The sequence below is a fragment of the Schistocerca gregaria genome, chromosome 9 (genome assembly GCF_023897955.1).
Source record: "Schistocerca gregaria isolate iqSchGreg1 chromosome 9, iqSchGreg1.2, whole genome shotgun sequence".
Lineage (NCBI taxonomy): Eukaryota > Metazoa > Arthropoda > Insecta > Orthoptera > Acrididae > Schistocerca > Schistocerca gregaria.
In genome coordinates, this window is record NC_064928.1 from 98,670,655 (window position 1) to 98,689,188 (window position 18,534).

An 18,534-nucleotide genomic window follows, 5' to 3' on the forward strand; every position below is an offset into this window, starting at 1 on the left:
TCTGTTTCTGCTGAAATAATTACACTAAAAGATTCAGCATGGACATATTTGTTTTGTCTTGAAAAGAACTTTAATGTGATATGAAAATGTCTTATCTAACTGCAGTACCTCATGTTTTTGTTACGTGACATCCTGAGCAGAGCAACAGCCTAGCTTTTGCCATCCGGGCAGTATCAAACATGTTCAGATTGGCGATGACCCATCCCATGAGGTTGGAGTGTGCCCTTGCACACTCAATTTTGCTTGGTGTTTATAGAGCTCTGTACTTTCATAAAGCTTTGATTTCTATAATTTTGTAATGTTGCATATTAAATGAGATGATGAACTTTGCCTTCTGCAGGTCATTAAATTTCTTTAAATGATATAAAATAATGATCAATACATGTGACAGAAAGAAATCTATTTAAATAAAAATCAGTTGCTGCATGTATGAAAGTACCAGAGAACGGCTCAACTGATTTGGATGAATTTCTGTTGTGTTCATTTTTGTCAGGACAAGGTTTGCATAGAAGAAAATTTTTGGAAAATCCAACAGAAAAGTCTGAAATTAACATTAATTGCCATATATATGAAATATCAGTAGTTAAGAATGGATTGGACAGCTTTGGTTGATTTTTGTCTTTGTTATGTTCATAATTTTTACTTTTTTTTCAGGACAAGCTTTGTATGAAGATAATTTTTGGAAGATCTGGAGGAAAAGTCGGAAATTAAAATAAACTGTACAAGATTATCACTTGAGAATGGCTTGACCCCCCCCCCCCCTTTTTTTTTTTTTTTTTTTTTTTTTTTTTTTTTTTTTTTTTTTTTTTGAGAGCATTAGTATTTTTGGTATGAAAAAGGAAATTACAAAACACACACACACACACACACACACACACACACACACACACAGAGAGAGAGAGAGAGAGAGAGAGAGAGAGAGAGAGAGAGAGAGAGAGAGAGAGAGAGAGGTAATATATTAAGGGGAAAATATTCCTACTGATGGTCTCAAAAAGTTCTTGATCAATTTACTTCAGACTCTTATGTGCTACTCAATCATTTAGACAGAAAGGGTGGGGGGGGGGGGGGGTAGGATGTACAAAGAGAGAGAGAGAGAGGGTGGATGAGAAGATGGACAGACAGGGGTGGAGGACAAGGAATTTAGAATGTATATGAAGTTTCCATACATATTTAGCAGTTGCAAAGCACTGCCACATTCACTAGTGTAATGATAAATGTAGGTCAACAGAATAAAAGTTCCATGTATTGTAAACATCACTTGAAACATGTATTGCCTACTCCTATTTGAATCTGATATTTTATATTTCAGTACATGTCTCTCCCAGCAATCCAGTTACATTTCAAGTGATGGTTTGTAGGTGGATGAGGAGTTGTTGGCGAAGCGGTCATCGCTGTCCCCATGCCACGCGGCAGCTGTGGAGATGCGTGCCTGCGAGAAGCGGATCCTGCACAACGCGCTCGAGTATGTGAGCCAGCGCACACACACTTGACGGCCCGCCCTCGGGGCGCGTGGCGCGCTACTTAGCCGCCGACACTCCGCGCTCCTCGGGTAACTCCGGGTGGTGTCAATCAGCAGGTGGAGAAGTGGGAAAATATCATGGGCACTGCACTGTCCAGTCCCTGATACTCTGGGCCCCAAGTATGTAATGACACTGAGTCAGAATTCTCTTTCCCCTGTACCCACTGGTGTAACAACCCTGTTGCGGCTGTTTGGATGATCAGCAGTCCTTAATGTACCTTACCTGTCGTTCTTGCATCCACCTGTTACTGTCATGCAATTTTATATGTGTCTATGTATGTGGCTGTCTTATCATACATCATTGTTGTTACGTATTTTACTCAGTATAAGGAAAAAAAAATAGTGACAATGTAGGTATTTGTGTAAGTTTAATGGTATACTCCTCAATTGAGTTGAAACTCACATTTAAAATGGATCCTAAACTCTATTTGGAATTTGAACTTTATCTTTCCCAAGTTGGGCATTCGAGCACTGTGCTTCAAATCCCAAGCCAGGCTTAATTCTGATGTGTATTGTAAGGCTCACATGACAAGTATTTTGTTGATGGAGGAAATGTAAATTTGGTGGATTATTTGTGTCATGCTTCAGTGTATCAATGTATCAGCTAGAGGGGTTGGGGCAGGGCATTTGTTCAATATCCAGTAAAAGGATAAGAATCCTGTGACACAGATTGTGGTTTAAACTACAGACTGACTCAGAAATACTAACAGAGCTGCTACACATAATATAAATGCTAGTCCTGCTGGTATAATGGGAATATTTGAGACTTGGACGCATGTTTGTTTATTTTATGTTTTTTTACTGATAAAGGATACAAAGTAGGGTTTTACATATTGTGCTCGGCTCAGCCATTTAGTTGATAACATGTGTTGATTATTTTCAAGGTTGAAACTTCCTGGCAGATTAAAACTGTCTGCCAGACCATGAATAGAACCCATAATCTTTACCTTTCATGGACATATGTGCTACTGACTAAGCTATCCATGAATGATTCACTACCAGCCCCGTGTATTCGTTTCTACCAGTAGCTATCTCTTAAAACCCAAAGACAGGAGAGAGGTACTGACAGAAGTTATGCTGTGAGGGCAAGTTTTGAGTCATGGCTGTATAGCTCAATCAGTAGACCATTTGTCGATGAAGAACAAACTTAATGGGTTCTAGTTGCAGTCTAGCACACAGTTTTAATCTGCCACAAAGTTTCAAAGTTAGTTTGTTCTTATAGCAGAATATTTTCAGCAATTACTGCTGGTCTCTGTGTTATTATTTTAGAATATATTTTACACCCCATGGTTAGCAAAGAGTTGCCCCTGAAGCTTTTGCAATTACTTCTGTCTCCATTCTTGTAAATACGCATTGTTACTAATTTCCAATCCTGTGAAATTTCTTGAGTGCCCAGCATTCGTTAATATAGCTGATAAATGTGGATTTCAGTGTGGGCAATGCATATTTAAGCCATTCTGTGTTAATTCCATCATTTCCTGGTGTTTTTCTTCTGCATGCAAATCATTTTCTATTTTTTGTTTTACAGATTGCATTTTATAATTCCTTTATTTCTATTCCATCTGTACATTGATAGTACCACAATCATGTTCTGATTGTGTGATGTGGAGCACCTTACTGGACGAACACTTGAGCAGCAGATCAGAGGAATCTAGGCAGAATTGTGCCTCATTAAATAAGTAAATAATATTAGCTTCAATTAAATGGTTCAGCCTTCTTGTGAAATGATTGTTTCCAGTCACTGTCCTTTGCGAGACAATTTTTACTATAAATCCATAGCATGTTCTCCAGTTGTCATCAGTGTGGGAACACAAATAAAAAGTTTGCCCCCTTGTAGGATTTATTCCAGGTACACTTCTCAACAGTGTTTGGAGGCTGATGTGAAAGTCAAATACTTCATGAGACTGCATTTTTTCCAAACGTAATATATTTTTACTTTTCCGCATTTTCTTTCAAATTATCTTATTCCAACTGCTAATTTATTTCATGGAGACATGTTATTGACCACACAGATTTGTTGTTTGCTAACTGATGTGTCAGCATTTGAATGTTATGTGAGACACTTTGTTTAAGTGATAAAACAGACTGAACTCCAGGGTAAAATTGTCTTCCTGCATCCAAGTCTACCAAATGACAATTGTTTCATCCCTGCTTCAGATGACGTTGGATGGCCACCCGGCAGGGCTTTAGGTTAGCACACTGCTTGCCCCACCATTAACACTTAATTTTAAAACTGCCATAATTTCTCCTTCAGATATTCCAATAGTTTCTTGAAGTATGTGCAACTAGCTTTGAGGAGAGTCAATGACTGAATTAAAACTACTTTACATAATGGTATACTGTGAAATAAAATGTTTGTGTCTCAGAGATAAGACAATTGCCACATTATCTTCCAGTCAGAGATATAACTTCACGCATCAATGGATGGATGGCATGTGTTGGGATGCCACATAGTGAAGACTCCGAATGGTAATTCCTCTGAGAGAGCAGATGTGAAATGAGTGGTTTCCATGAACTGTTAGCTAGTCTTGCTTGAGCTGGCAGTCAGCAAACTAAATTTCCACACTTGCTTTCTTGACCACCAAATCTCAATAGGAGGAGGCTGTGGCCAGTATCTTGACCTTCCTGTAATCTGTGAAATGGCTGGTGGAAATACAGTGTTTCAGCCATTACAGATTTGTTAGGATGTATCACTGGTTCTCATTGCAGCTTTCTTGTACAGTGTGTGTTGTTTGTCCTATGTAGCTTTCACCACATTGCCAAGGAATTTCATCAGTACCCAACTTTCATAAAAGTAGATTGTCTTTCACTGATCCCAAAAGAGCTGCAATCTTGGCATGTTTCTTCATTATGCTGGCAGTTTTTAATGAAATGTTTCCCACATGCAGAAGAAAGGCCATAGATTTTTCCCCCTATTTCCTCTTCCTTTAGTTGGTCTGGTGTTTTTCCTTGTGGAGCATTTTTACTGAATACCTTCTCCAGGTGTACCAGTTAGTCCTGTGGGCTGTCAGCAAGTGTCTCTGTACTAATGTTTGTAGTAGACTCATGGTTTTTATTTGTGAGTGACACTGTTGTGCCGACTGTCCTATCTCAGATGCATGTGTGTTTTACCCCACTGTACATTACTGTGTTAAGTGGTTTTAATTCAGCCACCAACTTGCCTCGAGGATGGCTGTATGATTAAAGTGACTGAAATATTGGAAGGTGAAATATTGCTACTGCAGATGCATGTCTGGAAGATGATGGAATATATCATTAGTTATCGTATTGCATGTTGGTAATCTTATTTCAAAGCACTTTGCAGGGGGAAATACCTGTTTCTAGGACTTGAAACTTGTTCCTCTGCATGACAGAAATATATGTTAATTACCTTACCACCTATGTACAAGATATTTTTGCTATATATTACAGACATCCTGATCAGGAGACAATCTCCATATTGTAAGATTTGAAGAAATGTTTCAGATCGCATTTAAATATTTAAATACGATCTTGGCCATGAAGTATTTCTTCAAATATTACTATATCTTTGTTCCCAATATTAATGCATAGCTCAAAAAATATTATGGCAGAAGCGGAGAATTTAGTTGTATTTTATGTTGTTTGTATTGATTGCCTCTATGGCACAGGCTGTCTGTTTTTTTGCAGGGTCATGGCTTTTCTGTAGCACATTGAATGGAAGTAGTCTTCCGTCCTGGCATAGAGTACAAACGTTATCAAGTTGGGTTTGTCATTTGTCATTCATGCTTAATCCTCATCCATGTAGTCCGAGAATTGAGCACCTATATTTTCCATCAGCCATTTACAATGAAATAGGCTCTGTCACATATACTTAATCAGTCTCTCATAGATACACTTTGAATTTTAAAATGTGGTGTCTACATTATTAAAGTGAATGAATTCAGTTATATTATGAAAAAGGTTTTTGTGCTTTAGGGAATTTTGCCAAAACTAAGAATTGTTCTACTTTCAGCTGTAAAAAATATGCATTATTATCACCATACAGACCATCAAGTTAAAAAATACAAAATAATTTTAATCATCATACAGCAGATGCCTGTTCTGCTCAACAGAATACGAAATATGCTTTCTTGAAAGTTGTTGATTCCAACGATTGTCATTCTTTTGCACGACTGGTGTATTTTAAGGCTTGCACCTTTGCATAGTGTGTAAGTTTAACCTTATCCATCTCCACAACATCAGATTCTATTTGTTCATCTTTGTTTTTGAATATCACTTATTGAGTCTGGATATTCCATCAGAAAAAAACAGTGGTATGTCATACCACAGTTATGGAAATGTAAAGATAGCTGAAGTACTACTTAACACCTTTTTTAATGTGATGTGCTATTCATCATAAGGTGATGGCTTGAAACATATTACCTGAATTTTCAAAAATAAAAATTGTAATTTTAGCTTGTTGTTGGTGATGGAAGTCAATATAAGAATGGAAGCAGAAAAAGTGATTGTTACAGCATCATTTTATGTATTTATGGGAAAAGAAAGATGTATATTTTACACTTACTGAGCTTTTGTACAAGACTGTAATGTGCTGGAATTTGTAAGCATTGTTTGATATTTAAGAAAAAATTTAAAAAATTTCCTCTTGTGCATTGCTGCCCTGAAGTAATATGTAGTCATCTACTTGTGAAAAGGTCAGTTTAGGAACTGGTTTCAGGGCAGCATTACACGACTTTTCCTGAACTGTAGTGTCTTTGTAACACTAGCTGATTATAGATAAGTAAAGGTTCTTTAACTGGTATAATAACGTATTATCTGTTGGAAGAATTAGTGCTTGGTTGGATTATTCTATTCCTTCAGCAAAGTTTATCACCTATTGATGTAAATAGCTGCTTTATATGAAATGTTTATGTATTCTGTGTCAAAAACCGAATTCCATTGACTGTCAGTAAAACATTATTTATCGTCCCATATGTATTGAGCAGAGTTTAACAGAAACAGATTAGTCACTAAAAGGACTTTTGAGGTAATTGTTATATGCAAATTGTATTTAATATTTATCAAGAGATTTATCAATTAATAGGCGAAATGGTCAATCCACTCCACATAAAGAATCTCTTACCTAACTCTGGCATCTGTGAGAACTATGTGAATTTTGATCTGATGAGAAAATGTTAATCTGAATTTCTCTCCTACAGACCCGACTCACTATTCTGGTGCAAAAAAATACCATCATAACATTCAAAAATTGCTGGACTATGTCAGTGGTGATGGATGTATATTTTCAGAGTAAGTCTTCCAAGCAATTTTTGTTAACCTAAGTAGACCAGACATTTGGAAGCAAATACTGTATGGCTGAAACATTTCTTTGTAACATCAAAATTAATGTAGTTCTTGCAGATGCTAGAGTTTTCTGAGGCACCTTGTGGTTTTTAACAATGGCCTAGTAATGCCCATCACAAAGCAAATTCACAAAATGTATAATTTGTGAGAAGTGGGATAATTGTTCGATAAACAACATACATACAGTGGATGCCCTTTCTCACTTAAAACAGATTTGTCAAAATGTATGGTTTCCAACACAAATCGATGGAGATACACTGAATTTAACATCACTAACAAAACTAGTGTAAGTTGCCGTGTGAACTGGTGCTTGACTTCGTGTGTTTTAAAATAATTGTTGTGGCTGTGTATGTGTGTAGCTTTTCTTTATTTTCTTGTTTTTATTTGTTTTTATTTTTTTTATTTTGCTCCTGGCATTCAAGTGACTGATTAATATACATAGTATATTACTCGCCACAGAGTTTTAATGTCTGTGTAAGTGTGATGTAGTCAATTTTGTATCTTACAGTATTTATTGCTCTAGTGATTAATGTCAGTGACATTTTTTAATGACTGAATGTTTGAAGAGTAACTTTACTTGAGGAGAGTAAATTTCAGTGAGGCAACTGATTGGAATGACATGCACCTCACTGTGGTATGTACCAACAGGAAATCGGATATAAATGTATACTTTGGCAAGAATGTTTCATGTGTTTAGTATTGCTCATTCTGCAATGGAATATGAAATACGAAAATAGTGACGTTACTGTCGTTAGGGGAAAAGAGGGAGATTTGTTTAAATACTTGGTTCTACTTGGCTTCTGCGGCTTCCTGCAGTAAGTCTTATTTCCACTGTAATGATGAATTATATACAGAGTTGCATTATTATTCATTTCAAATGTAATGTACTAAGCATTATTTATGTGGATGAGAGTTTTGATCAGAGATTAATGTAGAGGAAATATCAGTTATGGAAAACAAAATTGTAAAATTAATTTGCTGCTTTTAATGGCAGTAGAAGTATTAAAGTCTAATGTTGGTAGGGAAGTGAGGAAAAGATTTCAAAATACAGAAGAGTATTTTCATACAATTAATATTAATATTGTGCATAATTATATTATTATTGTGCTGTGAAAAGCAACATTAGACTAAAAATGTAATCCATAGCAGTATTTCTGTCCTACTATATGTCATATTTATGCATTCATTTGCCAATCTATTGGATATATAAATACATCACATATTGAGAGCAATCTTTTCCTGAGTCTTATTTTGCATTTATTTTTGTGTTTAATACACTTTTCCTGATTTGCAGTAGGAGTGTTTGCTATACATTGATGCATGTAGTCTGTTTTCTTACAACTTGTAAAGGAAGTTCAGGATTCAGCATGTACCTAAGTACATTAGATCCTTTAATGTATGATTTCCTGTTGCTTCTGTCTTATATTCATAGTAAATAGTAAATTAAACGTAGGTTTAGGCAAAATAGAGAGCAACTGGTTTCTACACTGTTTGATAGCAATTTTTCTTGTCTCTCTTGAAAGAAATTGAGCAGAAGAAGCAGTATCCTGCATTACATCTTGTCACTGAAGGAAAATGCATGCTACCATTCTTTTTGTCATTCCTGCACTTTCCCTGTTAAGATGTTTCCGAATTGTTATTAGTCAGTTAATTATTTAATATGTCAGTTCATATTAACATGCTGGAAATTAATACAGTTGTGGAATACTGATGTGTGAAGGAAGCAATTTCACAGCATTTTTATTTGAATATTTAATTACCATGGTTTGATGATCATAAATTATCATTATCTCTGGTTAAGTATGCTGTGGATCTGTTCTTGTGGAACATTCTTGAAATATTGTCAGAAGTAATCTATAAACTGGCCTATGTAGAAAATATTTTAAACTACTTCTTTTTGTTCTAGATTGAGATGTTAAACCCAGGAGCATTAAGTCAGTGGGTAATGTTTCACTACCTTTATTGTAACATTCAAGCTATCTGTTAACTACTTTTGGCACATGGAATTAATATTTTACTTTTAGCTGCAGTTTTGTTTCTACATTTTTGCCTTTTTGTGCTAAATTTTCAAATGACAGTTAGTCAAGATAATAAGACTGTTGGCGCAGCAAATGGGAAAGCAGCAAACTGTCAAGCAACTGCAACAGCATGTTATCAGAGATAGCTTTCTTTGCTAAATACAGATTTATAGTTCTTAAATACCTTGTGGTTTTTATTCTTTGGTGTTGTCATCAACAGCAGTTCCAAGAACTTCCAAGATTGACTATTTTGTGTGCTATATTTACGTGTATTTTTGATCAGGGGAGAGCAAGCTTAACTTACATATTTGTAAGGTGCTGTCCTAATGGAATGGGTGTTGCAAATACTTCTATATGGCTGTAAATAAAATAAATATTGGTGTTGAAATTCTTTCATTGTAGTCATTCTTTAGAACTAACTCCAGTCTCAAAAAAGTTAAAGGTAAGTAGAACATTAGCAAGGAAAGTTACCTTTAATAATAATCTGAAGACCACGGGGCAAAAACAGGATAAGTCCATGTTAATAAATTTCACAGGCATGCAGTTTAAAAAATGATTCATATACCAGTGTTCTGATCGTGAAACCTCAATTTATTTTAGTAGTGCATACCCTTTTTTGCTGTTATATGAAGCATTCATATGTTCTTCAGCCAGTTTCGTTGGAAAGATATTCAGAATTGTGTTTTAACATTCCAGTGATATTCTGGAAGAGCTGATTATCACATAAACAATTTAGGAAATAAGTTTGCTTTCTTAAAAAGCTATTGCCTAATTTGTGCTCTATTTTTTTCTCATTGTGGATTGCAATAACAGGAGATTCAGGGTACCATCGAAAAGTATTGTTGCAACTATAGATCAGCAGTGGTACTGAGCAATGCTTCCCAGCATTTTGCTTCCAAGTACTATGCTACAGTTGTAATCACTTTCCGGTTAGATGAGAAATGCTGATTAGCAAAGAAGACTTTGAGTGGTGGGGAGAGATAGTAGTTTGATGGAGTCAAGTCTGGGGAATAGGGCAGATCTTTCAGTTACGCCATTGGCAAGACACTTCTGTGGGCACGTGCACTGTTGATGAAAGATAATTTTTCTTCTTCTTCTGCAAATCAAGTCTCTGTACCCAGATACATTAGAAGGTCAGAATAATATTATTGAGGTATTGTTTTACCATTTTGAAGATAGTTAACAGAAGTCTGTTTGCTCTGGAAAATACTGATTCCATGACCTTTCCTGCTGATCATCTCTGCTTTCTTGGTTGCTGAAGAATCAGCTACTGTTCACTTTTTCAAGTGGTATTTTGGGTATGGTCTGTAGCTGCAAAGCCATGTTTCATCTGTTGTTGCATACCAACACAGGAATTCACTTTTGTTTTTATGAAAACATGCCAAACACTGTTCAGAGATTGTTGTGTGAATTTGTCTTTGATCTGCCCTGAGCACATGAGGCACCCATGTCACACAAATGTTTCTCATATGCAGTTCTTCCTGTCAAATGTAGCCAACATATTCTTTTGCAACCCCTACTGTTACAGGAATTTCATGCCCTTTTGTATACTGATATTTCAACATCATATTCTGCACTTTTTTTGCTTTTAGAATGTTCTTCACTTAGATCATCCTGGATACTTTTGTGGCCTCGGTTAAATTCACTAGTCCATTTCTTCGTGGTGGACATTGAAAGAGGAGAGTCATCACACAGATTTATGGAGCTCAAATGAATTCAGTGAGCAACCAAACCTTTTTGCAAAACCTGTTTGCACAATACTAAATTTTCTCCATGTTGTCAAATTAACATGCCTCACCTTAATCAGGCTGCTGCTTACAGCCAAAAACTGGACAGAATGACTTGCAGTTTTGCATGGAGTGGGTTGAAAGTTGTGCTAATATGCTACAGCACACTGTAAATATACACCAAATTTATCTTTGAATGTGAGCCAAAAATCACACTAAAAGTATGGAAATTTTCTTTTCTGTAGCACACTTTCCATGATAATTAGAAACCAGTGTTGAGTGCTGAAATGATGGTCAGCCGCACTATGATCAACTTGGAGAAGGGACACATCTGTCTGTCTTTGGCTGCAGATTCTGTGATGTGACATCAGTGTTTCCAACAATATGAGCACTACGTTGCACACAACACTGGGTCAGTATTTTGCTTTGGAACTGTGTGAAGTTTATTGTACAAGTTTATTGTACAAGTTTGGAGTACAAGGAATTTTTGAGGAGTAATTGTCACAACAATCACTTGGGTGAGTGGTCTAGCACACAAATTGGCAATTCGCTGACTCGAGTTCAGTTCCCACTGACAGCAATTCTTTTTAAAATTTCCTCACAGTGTTACACTAATTATTATAAAATTTAAAAATATTTATGCAGTTCAGTTTATATACAGAAAGTGATGTATAAAATGTAATTATGATTAACACCCTTGTAAGTGAAACGGCTGTAACGTAGAAGTTGCTAAAAAAAATGCAAGCAAATGAGAAAATTTAGTATGAAACTGTTTTCTGTAGATTATCTGCCAAAGAAGCCCATATCCATTACATCTTTGCAGAAGAAAGTGAGGTTTAAAGATTTAGGTATGTCCACAAATGTAAATCTAATAACGGAGGGGCATGGGACAAGGTTCGCTGATTAGGCGAATAACTTCCATAATATTTGGATCAGCATTTTAATTGTCAATAAACTTGAATACTTGAACACTTGTGAAAATCCAGATTATTTACCACCAAGTATCAAAGAAACTGAAGCTATTACAACGTTATAAAGCTAGTGGAAAAGACTCTATGACCTCACAAGCTTTAAAATGGTCCCCACCAAAAATAGAAAAAGAACTAAAATTGATCTTCGAGAAAATCTAGAAAACAGAAAAACTCCCAATAGAGTGAAAGGTGGCACCGACAAATCCACTACATAAGGAAAGCAATAAATAATATATTGGCAGCTACAGAGGAATTTCTTTGCAACCATTTGCATATAACATATTTTCCAGGATTATACTAAAGAGAGTAGACATAATACTGGGGAGTAATTTAGCTGAATATCAAGGTGGTTTTAGGAATGGCAGATGATGATCGGAACAAATATTTAATCTGAAGTAAATCATTTGCTACGGATCACTGAATTCAAAACACATTTGTTGGGTTCCAAATGGTCAATGATTCTATTTACAGAAATTTTAGATAAAATAGACGTATGTGAGTAGAAGTAGTTGATGCCCTTTCAGTTCCTAGAATATTTCGCCCAAATGAGTCATATGAAAAGGTAAAACACTCTCTAAAGATTTACCCATAGAATGTGAGGGATTTATGAGCAACAGTTCACATAACAGAGTGATAGCCCAGTAGCTAAGAGCACTGGCTGGCAGTTTGTCAACTTGGATTCGATTCCATCTTCTGCCATTATTATTATTATTATTATTATTATTTTATTCCTCACAGTATTAAACCATTAATTATAAAATTTAAATATTTTTAAACGGGTTTGTGTATGTAAAATTAATACATTCAGTTTAGTTAAGATTGATGGTGATGAGGTCCCATACTTCGAAGAGTGTAGGGGACATTGTGGGTGACCTGCACCACCGTACTAGGCAAAGGCCTAGCGGAGGTGGTTTGCCATTGTCTTCCTCCAACCACAATGGGGATGAATGATGATGATGAAGACAACAGAATAACACCCGGTCATCTCGAGGCAGGAAAAATCCCTGACCCCACCGGGAATCGAACCCGGGACATCACACACAGGAAGCGAGAATGCTACTGCAAGTTAAGATTACTACACTTGTAAATCAAAAAGCTATAGGTCACCACATTGTTGCACATTGGTAAAATTTTGCAAGAGCTGCCAGTGCGCGGACATCTGTGGAAAAAATTACACACTTAGTGCTGTGACCCATGAGTGAAGCAGAGAACTTTTCAGACAAGCCTTGTGTATTTATGTATTTAATTGCTGTCCATATAACAATCAGCTTTTGGACATTGTCAAAGCTTTAGTTTATATGTACGATGAGGTACATGGTTGCTCTCATAACACTTCTCTTACCAGTAAAATGCAAATGCATACATTGATGAAAACAACAAGATCAAAATTATCAGTTTTTGCCACAAAAAAAGTGTATGGCTATAAATGAGGGCAGTTCAAAAAGTAAGGTGGCTTTTCAAATTGCGTGGGATTTTTTTTTTTGTTACGTTGGTACACATGACCCAAAAATATGTTCACAGTTTCAAGTGTGCGGCATACTTTGTTTGCTTAAGACAGATACAAAGATTAGACGTGTTTTAGTGTGCTCAGTGATTATTGATTATTATAAAAAGTGGAGCAAAGAATTTGCATCAAATTTTCTGTGAAAAATGGAATCAACTGCTCTAAAACACTTGAAATGTTGACAGTGGCATACAGAGTGTCTCCTGCAAGTAAAAAAAAAAAAAAAAAAAGTTTACAAGTGGTACAAGCTCTTCCAAGATGGCTGAGAAGATGCCAATGACGAACCTCACTCTGGACGCCCCAGCACATCAATAACAGATGATAACGATGAAGCTGTGAAGAAAATTGCTTTGGAAAATCATAGAATTGCTGTAAGAGAAGTTGCTGAGGATGTTGGCATATTGGTTGGCTCATGCCATGCAATTTTTTTTGGATGTTTTCGGCACAAGATTTTGTGTGTGTGTGTGTGTGTGTGTGTGTGTGTGTGTGTGTGTGTGTGTGTCAGCGAAGTTTGTTCCACAACTTCTCAATTTTGATCAGAAGAACTGTTACATGAGCATAACTCATGAGCTCTTGAATTGCATCAGTGATGATCCTGATTTGCTCAAAAGTGTCAAAACTGGTGATAAAATGTGTTCACTGTTAGGACATCGAAACCAAAGACCAATCGTTCCAATGGAAGCATTCGAGAAAGCGAAGACCGGAAAAAGCACGCCAAGTTCAATCAAATGTCAAAGTTTTGCATCATGAATTTTTGCCTCGAGGTCGTATGGTTAGTAAGGAGTGTTACCTTGACATTACGTGCTGTTTGCAAGAAGCAATATGCAAAAAATGTCCAGAATTGTGGAAAAACAATTCATGACATGCATCACGACAAAGCACCTGCTCATTCATCGTTGCCTGTGAGAGATTTTTTGACAAAAAATAAATCATGCTTCAGCCACCATATTCACTGGACTCACTGGATTTGGCCCCCTGCAACTTTTTCTTGTTGCCAAAACTGAAGAGACCTATGGAAGGACGAAGATTATGAATGATTGAGGAAATAGAAACTGCATTGCTGGAAGTACTCAAGGCTGTACCAAAAAGTGCTTGTGAGAAGCATTGGAAGAAGCATTGGCACAAGTGTATTGTATCTGAGAGGGATTACTTTGAAGGGGACAACATGAATAATAATGCATAAATAAATATTTTTTCATAAAAAATATAAAGTCACCTTACTTTTTGAACACACCTCTTACATTAACAGTTCTACAAAGGGCACATTACAGTTCAAAATATTCTATTGAAAACTAGTGCTTCAGTTTATTCTATAAGGCATTTTCATTACCTGTGTTAAAATCAAATGGTAATCTATTGTGAAAAAAAAATGTCCTCATTGTATGTGAACTGTGGTCTGAAGATTTTTTTTATTACTTTTAATTCTGTCAGTTTTAGTTAAGTATGTTACTACTTTTTACATTATGTTCTGGATTTAGCTTCATACACAGTTGCCTGCAGGATGTACACAGAGTAGATGTAAAATGTTTACCATTTTCTGAAAATTAATCTGCGAGGCTCTGTCGTTTGGCTTAGCTACTACTCTCCTGGTTTTTATGCAGTTTAAAAAGCCTGACCACACAGGCTGCTCGTGCCTCGCCCCATATCCCAATACCATACTGCAGGTGCGGATTTATCACTCAGAAATATTTTTACTGGAAGGAATCGTGGTTCATAAAGGCTGAGTCCTATTTCATTAAAAACATATTTGGGCTGATATTTTTACAAAAATGGCCTCTATGCTCCTCCTATGACAGATATTAGTTCACAATACTTTCCAAATTATTTTTTTTTACATCTGATTGCCAACAGAGGTGCATATGGAACAACATTTATCTTTAGACTGTAGTTAAGCAGGACTTTCAATGTCAGTATCTTCTTTTTATTTGCAAGTAGCTTACTCAAAGTAAGATAAGTTGATAGAATACTGTAATCTTTCACTATCACTGGCAGTAGTTTGCATATTACTGCCCAAGCTGAAAAACAATCTGTCAGCTGTGTATCTTGTGACCTCGCAGTTCGGCGTTTTAATTTAAACAGTAACATACACAAGGAATGGAAGGCACTAATTACTGACAAAGGACACAAACACAGCCACACCAGACAAAGTGAGGAGAATTATGGAACATGCTAATAACTTGCTTATTGCAAGCAGCTTAACCCCTAGTTCACAAAAACAAATCTTATGCATTTTGAAACAAACTTAAATAACTTCCAGTGAGTGAACTTTAAATTAGACAATCACTCCCTAGTCCTGGCTTCTGCTGGTACTCTTTGTGTGTGTGTGTGTGTGTGTGTGTGTGTGTGTGTGTGTGTGTGTGTGTGTGTGTGTGTGTGTGTGAACATTAGCTTGCAGGCAACATCTTATGCAATGTAGCTGTTCATTTTCACATCTTTGACACGGTATTTGTGTTTTCTGAAATACCTTTTTTCACTGTGTTACTATGATTTGAAAATGGGTCCTGGCCCAAAACTAGTCATCGTGAGAGTAGAAAAAATGAAAGTCGCAACTTAGGCTGGTTTTTCATTGTATTTATTAACAGAAGTTTGTGACCCACAACTATTCCAACATGTTAAAAGCTCATAAATACTGTAAGAGGTAGTCATTGTTATTATTGTATTACTTTGTTGCGTTTCACTGTAATTAGTGTTGGTTTCTTTCCTTGCAACAAGTGAGCGTAATTACTGCTGTTAGAGTCTTTAAACGTGAAACAATGTCAGTTTTATTTTCAAAAAAATCATTTAAGGGTTTTTTTTTTTTTTTTTTTTTTTTTTTTTACTTCCAAGTGTGACTTCTGTTTTCATGGAAGCATGAAGTGCTGTTTATGGTGGCAGCACTGCTGGAGCTAGGCATGTTCTCTTCCTCCTGCACAGCTCCTCGCCCTTTGGCACCTTATCTGGCGGCTTCCTCCACCTCACTACCCCCGTTCTGAGATCTCCCAATTGTACAGTTAACACACTGTACAATTACCAGAAAGAAAAGTCAACTAGTATACACTAAATAAAAATCACACAAACCTGAAATGTCTCCTAGATGTTTCCCAAACATGTGGAGAGGTCTTAGTGACCATTGCATCCAGTCATTGCAGAGAAGTCTACCAAATTATTTGCCTGATATAAACTCCAATGACAGATTCATACAGGAGGGTAAGTAGTGAATCCAATTACTGCAGTCTTGGGTGGATGCTGTACGTATTTAATGAGTTGGAAAACTTAATACGTAGATTTTCCTCATCAAATCAATTCTACTCAGTAATTTGGATACACTGATGTGTCTGTGAAGTAAAGGATTGTGAGAAAGTAATCAAAATGGTTTTTATATGCACTGTTTGAAAAACCCCAAAGTTGGCTTTGTCGTCACAATGGCATGGAGGCTGAACTGGCTTTCTTGGTGTGGTTGAGCCACAGTGCCTCAGAATGGCCACCTAAGAGTAGGAGTGCACAGTGCAGCCTTTCCTGTAAGGTTTGCTACAAGATTTTTTTTTTACCAGTGGAGACATGCTACTGAGGTCATAAACACCACATAACACACCAGCCACTGGCATCGTTTCCCCTTTTTCACTTTTTTTTGCATGTTTCTAAATGTACTTTGAATGTCCAGCGGTGATTTTTTTCCTCCAATGTATGTGTGTTGACAGCTGCATTATCCGTGAAGTGTTCATTATGTATGATGGATCAGAAAAGTGGCAAGTGTAACACAAACAAGCAAAAACTACATTGTTCTGAGTGCAAGGCTGTTTCGAGAATATTTTTCCATACAAGTGACTTATCATTTGGTCCCTCCCCCCATCCCCCACCCCGTCCCTATTGAGTTCTCTCTGCTAACTCTGGTATTCACTGTAAGAGGTGTGATAAAAATTAACGATTTTTTGTTTATTTTGTGGACTTCATACATGCGATTTTAAAAAAAAATTATCATCGAAGTGTTGCACATGTTCCTGATATGTGTTTGCATTTACAACTGTTTTGAATACTTAATATATTGTTGACAGTCGAGAACATTATATGTGTTTTTGAGTGCTCTTGGCAAATTTTTACATTTGAGAAAGATGGTTTGAAGAATCTGCAGTAAATTTTGCTTGAAAAATGGAATAAAGTGCAGCATCACATTCAAAATGTTGACTGTTGTGTTTGGTGAATCTGCTATGAATAAGACAAAAGTAAGGTGAATATTCACTAAAGTGCCAAAGAAACTGGTATAGGAATGCATATTCAAACACAGATATGTAAACATGCAAAATAAGGCACTGTGGTCAGCAACGTCTATATAAGACAACAAGTGTCTGGCACAGTTGCTAGATCAGTTACTGTTGCTACAATGGCAGGTTATCAAGATTTAATTGAGTTTGAATGTGGTATTATAGTCAGTGCACGAGCGATGGGACACAGAATCTCCGAGGTAGCGATGTAGTGGGGGCTTTCCCGTACGACCATTTCACAAGTGTGCCATGAATGTCGGCAATCCGGTGAAACATCAGATCTCTACACTGCCGCAGCTGGAAAAACATCTTGTAAGAATGGGACCGACGACGACTGAATAGAATCGTTCATTGCGACAGAAGTGCAATCCTTCTGCAAATTGTTGCAGATTTCAATGCTGGGCTATCAACAAATGTCAGCATGCGAACCATTAAATGGAACATACATCTAGATACGACTCTAACACATGACACATACTTAAGCGTCCTGTCTGATCACCCGCTTCCATTCATGTCTAGTGTGCATTCCGACGGACTTACGCAATTCCAGCAGGACACTGCGACACTCCACACGTCCAGTATTGCTACAGAGTGGCTCCAGGAACACTATTCTGAGTTTAATTACTTCCGCTGGTCACAAAACTTTCAAGACATGAAAATTATTGAGCATATCCAGGATGCCTTGCAACATGCTGTTCAGAAGAGATTTCCACCCCCTTGTACTCTTACGGATTTATGGACCGCTCTGCAGAATTCATGGTTCAGTTCCCTCCAGCACTGCTTTTTTTTTTTCAAAATAGAGCCTGAAGCAGACGACTCTCCGCCACTTCCGAATGTTGCCAACACCTGGCAGAGATCAGCTAAGGTGCGTGACGTGGAACTGATAACTGTGCAGCGAACGTATCTATCAAAGCCAATGGGTCGGCATCTTTTGAATCGCCACGAAAGTGTCGCAATCGCAAGAAACAAATAGGCAAACTGAACGAATTTTCTGAGAATGTTTTGTGTCGTATAATATTCGATATGTATCCGAGCAACGAATACCAGATTGCTGACAATTTCGTGAATGAAAAAGACTTGGATTTTAGCGGTACTCGATGGATGGTGCTAAGAACGTTGAAGGGCACGGGCTTTTTATATTGTAAGATGAACAATGGGAGAAAAATTTTATATTGTAAGATGAACAATGGGAGAAAAATTTCTTGGAGAGAGAAATTATAATGTGGCTGCAAGGATTAAGGAGAATGCAGGAA

At 36.8% G+C, this 18,534-nt stretch overlaps 1 protein-coding gene across 6 annotated transcripts in view; it reads left to right on the plus strand.

The window, feature by feature from the left end:
* The window catches only part of LOC126292242 (actin-histidine N-methyltransferase), a 518,712-nt gene that overhangs the window by 383,973 nt on the left and 116,205 nt on the right, over positions 1–18,534 (plus strand). The window contains exon 11 of one of the 6 annotated variants that reach the window (XM_049986133.1): positions 1,359–9,232. The exons of the other annotated variants lie outside the window; for them this stretch is intronic. Within the exon in view, the coding sequence (XP_049842090.1) occupies positions 1,359–1,490 (132 nt within the window). The 3' untranslated portion in view covers positions 1,491–9,232. Of the gene's footprint in view, positions 1–1,358; positions 9,233–18,534 lie in introns of those variants that run through there. 6 annotated transcript variants of the gene reach the window in all.